General features: G+C 39.5%; 1 protein-coding gene across 1 annotated transcript; it reads left to right on the forward strand.

Moving 5' to 3' along the window:
• The first annotated feature begins 653 nt into the window (after positions 1-653).
• On the forward strand, positions 654-13,651 carry LOC133117566 (ras-related C3 botulinum toxin substrate 1). The gene is made up of 6 exons (XM_061227312.1): positions 654-1,078; positions 9,138-9,209; positions 9,402-9,519; positions 11,010-11,072; positions 11,485-11,644; positions 11,851-13,651. Exons 1-6 carry the CDS (start codon positions 1,044-1,046, stop codon positions 11,979-11,981), a joined length of 579 nt encoding a protein of 192 aa, XP_061083296.1. The 5' UTR covers positions 654-1,043; the 3' UTR covers positions 11,982-13,651.
• The last annotated feature ends 543 nt before the right edge of the window (positions 13,652-14,194 follow it).

A 14,194-nucleotide genomic window follows, 5' to 3' on the forward strand; every position in this document is an offset into this window, starting at 1 on the left:
TATATTCCAAGATATAACTAAAAATATGTAATGTAAACAAATGTATTGAGAAAAAAAGAGATCAGATGAACAAAATGGAAAAGTACAATTATGACTCTCCAAACTGAATAACTCAACTCACAGGAAGAAGAAAGACCAAAAAATGTTAATCAAACTTTAAAACATTTTTTAAGACCCCAACTCTCCCAATCACCCAAATCGGCAATGACCACTGAAATAAAGAAATCCACAACCATTCCATCACACATGAATACCACTCTCATCTCAGTTATGTTCAAAGTTCAAACCTAATAAGGATCTAACCCTCTGCTCCAACTACCGCCTTATAAGTTTGATTAATTGTGACAGAAAAATCGTCATCAACTTCAAAAAGGCATTTCAAATATCCATTGCATTGTCATTATTAGGACTGGTAAAAAACGTTTTGCATTTTCATATAGGTGTTGCATAATATAACTAAAATATAATTTGATATTACCGTTTGTTTGCAGAAAGGTCAACACTGCTCTGTTGTCGATAAATGCAGCTAGCCGTACACCATGCCCTAATTATACCAAGTTGATCAATCTGAAAATCAACAACACACGCCACAGAGGAGCGCGTGGGCGTGCGCGCCCATGTTAGCTCCCTACATCCTCAGGAGCAGGAGAGGCCGGAAATGACTCGTCGGGAACAAGGAGTTACAGCTTCCGTTGTCTCGCATAGTGTGGGCTTTCTTTAAAGCTTCGCATCAGAGTTTTTGGGTGGTGGCTGTTTGCTTCATAAGTTCTGGAGTTTCCAGTGAAACACTAAACTGAATTCAGCGTGGGGATATTAATTTAGGACATCTCGAAAGACAGTTTAAGCGGATTTGAATGCTCTTGATAGAGAGCGTTACTTATTTTTCTTTCTGTTTTGGAGAATAACGTTAGCTAACAATTCGCACAACAAAGAGTAGTCTAGTTTGATAGTTCTGTAGCTAGCTTGTTCGCTAGATAGCCTACCATACATTATTAGCAAGTTAGCATTAGTACCTAAGAGGAGCGGCAAGGAGTTACGGATCGATGCAGGCCATAAAGTGTGTTGTTGTGGGAGACGGGTAAGTCCATAATACATAGCCCGATAGTGCCAGCTATATGGCTACAATAATGCGAATAGTGTTGTTTATAAAATGTCTATTTCGATTGTGTGGTTGTTGACGAAGAGGTAGAAACGCTGGAGTATTCTTCTTCTAGCTAAATTAACAAGCTAACGATTGCCAAGTTAAGATCCTGTGCGCACATTCTTGACTTTCCCATATAGCTAGCTAGCTACATTAGCTAACGTTGCCTATCTAACGTTAGGCCATGGATAAGCTATCCTTTCCAAGTTGCCGTAACCCTACCAAAGTCGCTTGGTCAGCCTGTTGGCTAACGTTAACTGATTAACTAGTTAGCTAGCTAACGTTAGCGAATTCATTCATTTAACTCGCTAACAGTAGGATGTTATCATATATCCATGCACAGTTACGTTAATAGATCTAGCTTGTTACAGCTATAATTTTAGTTTTTTGTAGCCTAGTTTATCAGATAGCATGCTAGCTAAGTTTGCGAAGCTCTGTTTATTATTTGCAAAGAAGCAATATTTCTTCTCCCAGAAAATATTACTAACTTCTGAGTTGAATGGCTTTCCACAATGACAGTATGCCATATTGCAGTGACTGTGATAAGATGTTGGTGTGAATCAGGTCTAACTACTCTTTAAACAGCTTGCTAACTAACATAAATCATTGCTGTTGTCTCTTAATGAGCCGAAATGTTCGAAAGATCTCAAGCTACTGGTGGACGTGTGTCGCTCACTAATGTAATTTCAGTTTACTAAATTAGATGCCCATCATATTATACTAACTAAGTTAGCTGGGTAGGCGAAAACCAAAGTTACTGACTGTATAGGCACCTCATGCCCGACAAGCATTCTATCATTCTAGGCTAAATTTGCTGTGTTTGCCTAGTAATTAACAGTTAAGTACATTTTATTTACAATGCACATTTAAAACGACAATAGTTGCATCAAAGTGCCGTAAAGAATGTATACATACCAATATACATTATATTACATATACACACAGGACAGAACATAAACATTAAAAACAAAATATTTTTGAAAATGCTAGGCCAAAGAGGTGTGTACATGCAGACGTACACGAGTAACGTTTTCCAACCTACTAACGTTAGATTCGATAACACTGGACTAACAATTACGCTTTTCAGGAATTTGTGAAAGGGGCCACCCTCAACAAAAAAGCGCAGCAATTTAGCTATTTTCTCACGCATATCCAGCGTTAGCTAGTCTGCTCACATCATTGACTTAAACCACATTTCCTTTACCTGTGAATTACAATTGTGAGTGGTCAAGTTTTTAATTGGTCACTAATCTGCCTTTTTTGCACTAGTTGCCTGTCAGTAACGTTGCAAGACTAATTTAGTGGAGAATGGTTTGGTGCGTGCGAATAGTAGAAGAGAACTTAATTGCATGTTATTAACGTACTGAAAGGCATACATTACAGGCGTAGATCTGACAGAATGAAGGCTAGGCATTAATGGCTGCCCATTCTTGTTTGTAGAATTGTCTTTGCAATGAAGTACCCACTACTGCTAATTTGATGCTAAACAATAATTGACAAATTATTTTCTGCGCAAATTTAGTAATCTGTTTTTATTGTTGGATTGGAAAATACAATTGGAGGGGGGTATATCACGAAGTAGGATTACTGAGTTAGCTGGATACCCTTCCAAAACTGGAACATGGACTGAAGTGAAAACAGCGGTTCCAGCTAACTCGGTAATAAACCTGCTTTGTGATATACCGCTCAGGTCCCCAGGCGGCAACGCGGTACGTTTGTATGTGGACAAATCACATTAATTTTGTGTGTATCTGAGCCAACATAAACGTGGTGATATTAATTACAAGGGAAATTAACAAGGACGTTTATTGCTTGGATACCTTTTGACTGTGGCTGCAATAGACAGCAACTGAACAATAACATATACTGGAAGGCCATTTGGATTTAATTGACTGTTTTGTTTTGTGCAACATGGTTTTCTTTCTAAGTACCTCTGGTAAAGCTTTTGATATTCCTGTTGTTGATATAACTGAAGAAGAATAAAGTAACAAATCACAGAATAATGTGATGTTGCATTGCTTTTAAAAAACCATACAGTTTGATTTTCACATCAATGCCCATATCTCTGTAGGTAATCAGTACATGTTACACATCAAACTGCTGTGCAGTATAGTTGTGTGATGGCTGTCTCTGAATGCATAGACATGGCTTTACAAATCACATTTTAACTGTCAGCAGTATTATCGCGTATCTCAATCGAAATGCAGAACGGTGCTGGTTATGAGGGTGTTTGCCCTCCTTTTGTAACCAGTGCTTTTGCAGTATCTTAAGAGTTGTATTGCTTAAGAGTCAGAGTAGTAAATCCTTCTGTCGTGTTGAGTTCAAAGGGACATTTTATGCTGTAGCCCCAGTGAGGTGTGTTGCGGAAGTGAATTCTGATAGACCTAGCCTGATAATTGAGAATCCAAAATAATTATATCCATAAAATTATATCTTGTTACTTTTTTTCAGTGTTGAAGTTAGAAAACAATAGTCCCTATTCCAGTTTGCTCAGTCCATCTTTACAGGGATCATGACATTCCCTGTGTTAGTTTATTGTTGGGTGGACGGGAGTTGAGTGGGGGAAAGCTCTCTTGGAATGTGCCTGGAATACATCTATTAATAGCAGCCAATGGGGCTCTGGTCCATCTAATCTCCACCATTTGGTTGTGTCTTTTGCCAGTCTTTCTGATTTTGAATGTGCTACTTCACAGTAGTGTGGAAGAAGTGATGGGCTTCCCTTCCATGTCAGAAAAGGCATGAGGAGCAGTTTTTCAGCTCTCTTATTTTCATTGTAGTCCGTTAAACAGTGTGTAAGTACAGCAGTTGTGTTTGAGTAGTCATCTCTTCTCCCCAACCGCAGGCTGTTTGTCTTGTCACTCAATCCCCAAGAGAACAGCTCCACTGGGACTTCTGGGAAAGTGACAATCTATGGAATTTCTGCTTCAGCTGAGAAGCATGACATCTAATATCATTTCACACTTTGTTTAGGTTTGCTTGACCACCATGTTTGGTCAAGTCAGATTAATTGATAGGGAATGAACAGATTACACTTTATAATTGATTTATTTACCAGTAATGCCCCACGGCCAGCTAATGAATAGTCAGACCAACCTAAACTTTTACTTGCCAGTGGTGTTTGTGAAACTGAATATTTGCTTGAGCAGTTGAATTTGACACTCATTCTCAATGGAGGTAACCCAGATGGGAATTCAACCTGCCTGTTTGGGTTGGAAACACAAAACATAACACTGCCACTTCACTAGTAAGGTGAATAATGAATACAATTACAATTCCTTTATGAATTATGTTTAATAGGTTGAAGTGATCTTGTTCTTCACTATGAATTCTGTTTTGATAAGAAGGTATCGAGTGAAAAGCCGTTCTTTGTTGTTTTGACCCTTCCAGCTCATCCAGTCACCAAAGACTATGTGACGAGGCATGATTTCCAGTAATTACAGACTGAATCGCACTTTTGGCCAAGTGCCTTTGCTAATCATGGTTTAGTCAAAGATCAGAGGTAATCTGATTCTGAAATGCCTACAGTAAACTTGTCACCAAAGATGTAGGATTTTTGATCCAGGCTTCCTGCTGCAAAATTATCACTAGGGCTGCCTTTTACTGCAGCTTGGCCCCAGCCAAACTCAGGTGCTGGTTGCACTGGTGAGGGAACCCTAGTAACCCTAATAATGTCAGAAGCTCTCTCTCACCTGGGATGCCCGTTCCTGTGGTGCAGTGACCCAGGTCATTTACAGACGGAGGCGTCAGCTCTGTTGTCAGAGTGAGTGGGGCCAGGCTAGTGACTCATAAACAGACACTCATCATCATGGCTAGTTCATGGTTCAGGTTACATAAATGCTCTTGCTGTAATGACTGCCATGTGGCCATACCTCCAGTTCTTCCCAAGTGCTGTGGGTGATGAAGGCAAGCATTGTTTTCTTGTGTTTGTGTATTAACCTTAAAACTGCCCTCGGGCCCTGAGCTTAGCCCTCCTGATATAAATCGAGTGTTCGATAGCTGGAATTTATTTCACACGCAATGATCTAAATGCTACTCTAAATGTGACTTGCATTTCTGTGAACAGAGCTTAAACATTTTTGGTGTTCTTTGCTCAAGCTGGGTGCACTACTTCACTCGCATAATCTTAAAACCGAGAGAGTTGTTGGTGTGTTCCCCTGCACATTAGGAATCTTGTCTTTTTTATCAGTACTTAAGTGATTTCAGTCAGCCCATCTATCCAGTATGACCGTGCAGGATGACTCACCTCCTTCAGCTACCTCTTTAACCAGTCCGCAAGTACACACCCTGGTAAGAAGCCAGTGATTCAGTCGTTGGCTGGGCTGCTTTGTATCAGAGGTGTCACCTCATTTGGTGTTCAGTTTTCTCTCTGAGCTTCCATACAGTAAATTGACATTGTGAAAATGAGTGTCCATAATATTAATTCTGCTTGGTTTTGAGCAGTGCCTTTTACATTTTTATTTATCTCTATATATATTGTGCTTTTTATTTTCCTGTTAGTTTGGCCGTGGCTCAATCTTGGTTGTCTCAACAATGCCGCCTGGGCCTCCAGAAAGGCATATCATTCTTGCTGTGTTTCTAGAAGAATACATTTGCATCATTCAATTTACATTACATCTACATGTGTGTAACAAGGCTAGGTGCATTATGTTGCATTTTCTCAACCTGGCTGGATACTGTCCTTCCACATTTTTATTGACTGGATGATAGTTAATCTCTGGTTAATTAGGCTGTCCATCTGTGCCATCTCTTAATTAAGTTTTTATTGGTTTACAGTGATGTGTTGGTGACTTATAGAAGTTCTTTGATCACTTCCCTGCCAGCATTTTCAACAAACCAGGGCATGTCACAAAGAAGTCAAGGACATGTCATTTACAAAGCCTTCTGGGAGGCATGGAACATTGGACATGTTGTGGATGTTTCAATACAGTCTGTTAATGTGCCTTCTATTTATTTCATTAATATTTTGCTTGATATGGAAAATCAGAATATAAACATTTTGATTATGGGTGTGCATGATTATTTAAGGTACTTGTGAGTATTTGTATTGTACTGGAGGTCAAATATAGTATTTTAACAGTGCACAGACAACACAAGTATAGCAACGGTTAATATGTTTTTGCTCGTAGTTTGCAAGTGTCTTATTCAACTGGACTTAGATTTTACATGCCTTATCATGAGCAACAAGCATGCTGAATCTTATCAGTTCATACAGCATAAATATGGGTCAGTGTTGGGGACTGTGCTGCCCTGCTTGCGTACTTTGTGCCAGTGTCCATCAGGATAGTAGTTTAGTGACTGAAAATTGTTCTTTGCAGTTTTTGATGTTGAAACTGTGGTTCCGTAAGCTATACTACACGGCCTCCTCACTGTATGTTGACCCAGTATGAAATAAGTCCCTGTATTGCACTTGTTTTTTGTCGTGTTTTTTTTTTTTCTTTTCTTCCACACATCAAGGAAAGGCTGTCTCAGCATGACATCATTATGTGATCCTGGATGTTGGGCATTGGAGTTTCCCTCCCTTTCCCATGATTACTTATCTCAGTTCTGTCATAAAGCATACACGAGAAGTGTCTGTGCTTTGTTTCATAATATAGTACTGTATTATGTCACTTATCTATGCGCTTACCTTTGTCAAGGACATGTCTATACCCAGCAGGAAGTGATCTAGAGTTTAAGAATAATTGCATTGTTTAATGTGCAGGAACTTGGACTAGGCTACTAAAACATTATTAATATAAGTGTGATAAAGAATTCGGTAAGAAAACATGCAGAGATACAGTTGGGTGTGTGGGCTATGCTTGTGTGGCAAATTGCACAGGCACCTCATCTATCGGCAAGGGTCCTGTTTGTGATGAGCTGCCCTCATCAAGATAAATAAGAACTGGAGACCCCTTCCGCTTACTGGTTCCATAGATTCTTCTGGAAGCTACTCAATGGCGCATGTTCGTGTTTGACTCTGGAACATGTATGGCACCAGAGTACGAGTACTGTATTCCAAGAAAACAACTGTATATCAGAATTTTTCTGTCTTTGTTAGGTTATAGGTTTTCAAATGAGTAAACTGGTTTTTAATCCATCTTGAGGAAGAATAATTTGACCCTTCAAAGAGACAATTTTATGCACAGACTTCATCATTGTTATTGTTTTAACATACAAGTATTTACAATGCTATGTTCAATTATCCGTGAACTGGTAGCCTGCTGTTGTAATTTGTTTTTACTTAAGAGTTCCCGGTTTTCATAGATGTTAAATAGTGGGCCCTTTTCACAGTTCCTGCTGGTAGGTAGCTTCACTTCTGCTTACTGGAAAGCCCCGCTGTCTTTTAAAAGAACAATGCCTGAGTGTTGGGACAAGAGCTTTTGTAGTGTCCCAAATTGCCATTGTGTTATTAAAAACAAAATTTACCAATATTTACCATTTGAAATAGACATACCGTAAATCCTCAAATTGTGTCCGGGGTCTTTTATTTACTTAGGCTGCACAAAACACAGGCCTTTATTTGGGGCAGGCTTGTATTCGAGGCAGGACTTTATTTCTTATTTGGCTTCTGTTGTAGAATTTTATTCTTAGAAATAAAGTAAAAGGCTACACTTGAAGTGGGCCAACACTGTTCAACACTTCCTGTAACCGTTCAGAAATTAATTAGTGTAGGCTAATCAGGAAACACCATTTGGTAAGTCATAGTGTCAGTCTTAACAGACTTAGTTTATTGCAAATATTCTCAAACACAATAAATCGCATGCAAGTCCAGAATCCATAAAATAACAACTTGCCAGACATGCCTTCATGAACAATAACAAATTAGCGTAGATAACAGCAAGTTAAGGATCTTTTTTTTCCTAAAGTGCGTTTTATTGTGAGACATGCGTTTCGTTTGGAGCAGCATCCCGGTAGGCTATCAAAAGATTTTCGCTTTGGTTTGGGATTTAATTTACTTTTGGACTGTTTGATTCTATTGCTAAATGTTGGGACTGATGGGCACTGAAATCTGGGGGGTATTTGATGGTTCACTGTTAAGTTTTATGTAGTCGAAAGTGTCGGGATTTCCACCCGTCTGTTTATTGCGAGCCAAGGCAGCCGCTTTCATTAATTCATTGAACGTTCGCTGTGCTGTAAATACATGGAAACCTTATTGCGTAGCCAAGTAGCCTAAATTGAGTTAATTTTTAATTTTGCCTGATTTACTTTTTATTAAATTTGTAGGCTGGAATGCCTCGCGGCAACAATTGTGTTTAAATGTATACTGCTTCAGCCTTTGGCAAGCTACTTAGAATGGGGCGGCAAGCGACTGGTAGCTTGAGAGCAACGTGTTGGAGACCCATGGTATAGGACAACGACTTTTCATTGGTAACAGTATTAAACCAACCAACAATATAAAATATTAAGAAGAGCTCTTTTATTTAATTGAGTTAAATCGAAACAATGTCTTCTAGTGCTCATGGACTGATAGCCCTACTGGTAGGCAATATTACCCCAGCTTGTATTTGGGAGCCGGCCTTTATTTGTCCGAATTGGCCACGCCCCCGGCTATTATCCGAGGCCCGGCTTCAAATAGAATCCCGGACACAATTTGAGGATTTACTGTATCAAGGTTCCAAAATAGTAATTATTTCAGAGCAGACCAGGCAAGTTCTCATGATGAGCACACAACAGCATGCACTAACTTAGGCTAAGGACTAACTTAGGACATTGAAAATGTGCATTTTAGAACATAATGTAACATTATAGATATTTCTGTTTAACTAGCGACCATGAAACAAAACAAAACGTGAAGGGGTATTTTACCGTTCATTGTTACTCGTCATATCTGATTACGCAGTTATGTAGCTATCTAGACATTAGAGCCGGCCAGCAAGAAACAGAAACCAGAAATAAACAACCCATTGAGAACCTTGAAGTGCCTTCTCTTAAAAGGGCCTGTACTTAATGGATTTCAGTGATAAGTGGTGGGGGTTTGTGAAAATGACTTTGAAAGGGTTTATTTCCTCTCTTCCAGGGCTGTGGGTAAAACATGCCTGCTGATCAGCTACACCACGAATGCTTTCCCAGGGGAGTACATTCCCACAGTGTAAGTCACAAACCTGACTCTCAGAAGCACGGCATTATGAATGGACAATTTAACACTTCATCTATTACTTTGACTGTTTTCCACTCAATCCCATTCTCAAATTAGTTCTCAAGTTTCCTAGTGCTTCTTTTTCATGAAATACCTAGATATCTTGTTGTGTATCGTGTAACTGAACATTCCGGCTCCTCCCAGGTTCGACAACTACTCTGCCAATGTGATGGTGGATGGGAAGCCAGTGAACCTGGGGCTCTGGGATACCGCTGGGCAGGAAGACTACGACCGACTGCGTCCACTCTCCTACCCACAGACGGTAAGCTCCGGCACTGAGGCTCTGAGCACTGAGTCTTTTAGGCTGTCTTTAGACTGGAGTTTCATTTTCATACTCCAAAAATGCATTTCTCTTTGCACAATCAGATGGTAAGCGGTGTGATATTTCTGGAGAGAATATGTCATGCCATTTCTGCATACTCTACAAGGGCATGATTCATGAGGGTGTGTCACAATAATGATAATAGCTTTTCTTGCTCTGCTCTTGCTTGATTGCCAAGTATTGGGTATATGAGTAATCCATTGCCAAGAATTAGGGCAGACAGAAAGAGGAACAGCCTACATTTATTATTTATGAAATAATTCTGTCCAGATAAGATTGCAGTCTGTGAACTTATTTTTTGTCATGTAAAGAAAAATAATGGCACTGTAATATTGCCAATAAATTATTATACCACATTTCGAGTGTTGGTAATGACCTTTCTCAGAAATGCGTAATACTCTTATTCTCTCTGTACTGTAGGTGACTATAAGTCTGTTTCCAAGTGAGAATTATCGTAACAGTATAGTTGGAGACCACCTGTCAAGTGTTGAAAGCCTCACATATCTCTCTTGCACTTCCTGTGAATGTGACATGGAAATCTAGAGGCAAATGTGCATTCAAAACAAGACTGTCCACTGTAGCCCATAACTGTGTTATGGGATGTGCCTTTCGCAAAATTCAGGATACAGGATGCTCAACAAACTCATCTCCTCTGTATTAATGCCATTGTGCAGTGAGTTGTGCAGTAGTTCATTGCTTGTGAGAGGGAAGAAGGCTACCCTCTAACAATTGTTTGCCAGTGTTGATTTTGTGTATATGGATGATTCTACGCCATTTTCTATAATGCTTTTTTGTCTCTGTCATAGACAGTGAAGCTCTGTGGCCTTGGAGCCAAATATCTAACTCACTAAGTGTCTAAATAAGTGAAAGGTTTGCCTGTTTGTCTGAGTCCACCATTACAAACCCTATACTGTTCCATTATCCAGTAAGTGAAGTGAGAGTGTTTACTGTTTAGGTCAGCATTATTGTACGATGAATGGATGTACGATGTTCCAAGCAATTCCTAATATATAAACAAGTGCATTCAATGGGTCGTTTGGGTGACAGTGCTCCTCAGATTCTGCAAATGTAGGTACATTTGCTTCAAAACCATTTCGCAGATCATCATTTTTGGAGATCTGTTGCTTTATTCAAACGATAGTGAAGGGGTTTGGTTTCTTCAGTTCAGCTAAGAAATGCTTTCTGCTTAATTCAAAATGAAGCTTGCAAATGTGTGTATCTTACAATATACTGGACTGGTCATTTTTATGTGATAAATATCAATTAAAATATTTTTGTAAACATCAAGGATATTATAATGTTCAGTTCTTTTTCCACACTCTTTTTGAATTGTTGCTGCAATGGATATTTTGAGACAAACCGATTGACCTGATTTATCATCATTTGCATTTGAGGCGTTGTTTGTGATGCATGGATTCTCTTATCACTAGGACGTGTTCTTGATCTGCTTCTCCCTTGTGAGCCCTGCCTCATTTGAAAACGTCCGTGCCAAGGTGAGAACTGTTTATATAATCTTTCCTTTCCTTACTGACTGCCAAGCAGATGTTTGGGGCTGTTGTCTGCTGGCCTGCTGCTAAGAGTGATATTCCACTTCGCTCCACTGTTTCCTTGCGGCTACACTACGTTTTGGTTAAACATTTGCTTTGAGCCAGCAGAAATGACGTGTGTATATACAGTGTATCAACATTATTTCCCAAGCAAGGAAACACCTGTGTCTTGGCCTTGAATTTAATCAACAGCAGTGAAGTATCTATGGATCATTGTGTGCGCCTTTACCAGGAAATTCACTTTTTCCCAAAAATGCTCCGTGATCTGTTGAAAACCTTCATCTTGAGCCGGTCACTAGTGTGTGCTAAGCGTGAACCCAGGATAAAGGTGTCTGACATCAGTCTCTTCACTCTGCAGTGGTACCCAGAGGTCAGACACCATTGCCCCAACACCCCCATCATCCTTGTGGGCACCAAGCTGGATCTGAGAGATGACAAGGACACGATTGAGAAGCTGAAAGAGAAGAAGCTGACCCCCATCACCTACCCCCAGGGCTTGGCCATGGCTAAGGAGATTGGTTTGTGAATCTAATTTTGTACTGCAGTATCCGGAGGGTAGTTGATTAAAAAAGCTGTAGAATAAAACACTAGTTACTATGCCATAAAAAGTAAACTCCCTCCTGCGCTGTGACTTACTGTATCTCTCTAAGCTCGTACGGTTTGAGTGAGCTGGCAGCGGCTCATCCTCACAGGGGACTTGTCCCGTGTCCTGTCTGCTCCACAGGAGCAGGGAAGTACCTGGAGTGCTCAGCCCTGACGCAGCGCGGCCTTAAGACGGTGTTCGATGAGGCCATCCGGGCGGTACTGTGCCCGCCGCCCGTCAAGAAGAGGAAGAGGAAGTGTCTGTTACTGTAAGCCTGCCGCACTACGGGGAAGAATCTGCAATCTGAGCTCACCTGCTGGGGTGAAGGAGAGGAAATGCCACAAAGCATGTACATTCAGATATGCCATTTTCTCTCATGTATTGTAATTAGCACTACTTACAATTGATTTTATCATACGAGTGAAATCATACTGTTAGCTCTAGGAAGAAGGAAAAGATATCCCGACCCTTTGCCCTACTCGCAAGACTAAAGAATTCCTGCTGCCTTCTGATTTGTACTTTTGTTTTTTTACTTTTCTGAATCGGTGATCCATGCATGTCCTTTCTGTTTCCTTCTCTTTCCACTCCTCTTGAGAACCCATTTTGTGTTTGTTTACAGTCTTCAATTGTATCGAATTGAGGTGTTGCCAAAATACGAACTCCACATTACAAAGATCATTGTAAATCTTCGGACACTAAATGCATTTTTATTTTTGTTCATGAGGTTTACATCTATATAGCGCAGAAATGGAAATTGACATCTTAAAGGAAACGGTTGTGTTGATAAAACGTATAAAATTACTCAACCTTTACAGATGTTGCAGTAGCAGCAAAGCTTTGAAGGATCAGTGTACACTATAGCCATGTTGAACAAGGGGGGGGGAGATTTGGAGGAATCTTAATCGGAGTGAGACGGATTAACTCTGAAATGCATTACCAATGCAAGAGGTGGTCAAACAGGAATGCCACTCCACAAGCTACATTTTAACTAGGAATGCTAACAACAACCTAGCTAGCCTGCGTAACAGACATTAGCAGTCCAGATTTCATCCTCCTCTTTTTGAGAGATCATACAGCATTTCAGAGAGGAGGCTGAAGTGGTTCAGCCTTACACTGGAGCTGGTGTGTCTGTCATGATCTGCCACTCAACGGAAAAGGAGGGTGGTTCTTGGTTATCCGCCCACATTGTATTGACCCCTCCATTTAACCAATCTATGAAAGAATCTAACAGAGGGAGCATTTATGTATATTACTGAAGACATTTTTATAAGTATTGTCTAAAGAGCCATCATTGTGTAACCCAGGCTTTTAGCTTCACGTTCAGGATTGCTGCACCATGCTGTCTTTGGGCATTTTACATAATCCACTAATTTCACCATTCCCGTCTTCCCATATTTTATGAATAGAACAGTTCCAATCAGAGTAATTTGTGTTTTGAGACTAAGCAATCAAATGTGAGCATTAAAAAGTTAAAGCAAATTGTGGCTGCTTTAGCCATGTTGGTAACTACAAATCACTGTTTATTTTATGTGAATTGGCTGTTTATTTTTCATCAAGTTATACATTACTGTATTTTTAAACTAACACTCAACAATGTATTGTTCATTACCTCTTGAAGTTATAACTGTTAACATTACCTTAATCCTATAGTTTTATGCAGATATTATGCAATATTGTACTTAAGTAGCTGACTGGTAAATTTTAGAATTGCAATGTTCATTTTTTTCAACTTTTGAACATGATCAAAATGTGCAGGATTGAAACTTAATCACACCTTTACTCATTTAGCTGTGTTGAAATATGACCGTTTAAACAGTCTTGATTATAAGGAGCTCTTTTTTTTTTTTCAGGCAATGGTGGATTTTATTTTCCCACATAATGAAATGTATAGTAACCTTTGCTGAATTTAAAAAGCCAATAAATGCAATTAAAACTCATGAAATTGTCTGAATACATAGTTTGTGTTTGGTATTGGTCATGGAAGAGGAATAAGTGTAGATGTTTGTTTGACAATTAAAATGTCAGAAGAACCTCATAGAATGTGTCCTCTGCATTCCAGCAATAATATCCAGGATTATCACAAAAGGGTTTTGATTGGTTAAAATAGAACTTGGTTTCACAGTTGTCCACTGACTGTACAGTATGAATCTGCATCAATGTTAGAAATGATTAAATTCATTAAACTTATCTTTTTGTGCCTGCATTGTCAACACTTCATGCAAAAGGGAGCATAGCAGCTATAGAAAATGTCTCCATTCAATTTCCAATATACTCATCATGGCAGAAAGTAGACCAACCTTTTTATTGTGGAACAAAGGAATTGCAAGTGTTACTCACCATGGCACAAACCATGCATCAGTGAACAGTCCTGCAAGGAGAGGTCTTTGCACTTTTAAGCAGGTGAAAGAATGTAAATGAAAATTGCAACTTTTCTATTTCAGAGTACTATTATAATAAATTACACCTCCCCAGCCAGAGGAGAATG

The sequence above is a fragment of the Conger conger genome, chromosome 2 (assembly GCF_963514075.1).
Source record: "Conger conger chromosome 2, fConCon1.1, whole genome shotgun sequence".
NCBI classification, from domain to species: Eukaryota; Metazoa; Chordata; class Actinopteri; order Anguilliformes; family Congridae; genus Conger; species Conger conger.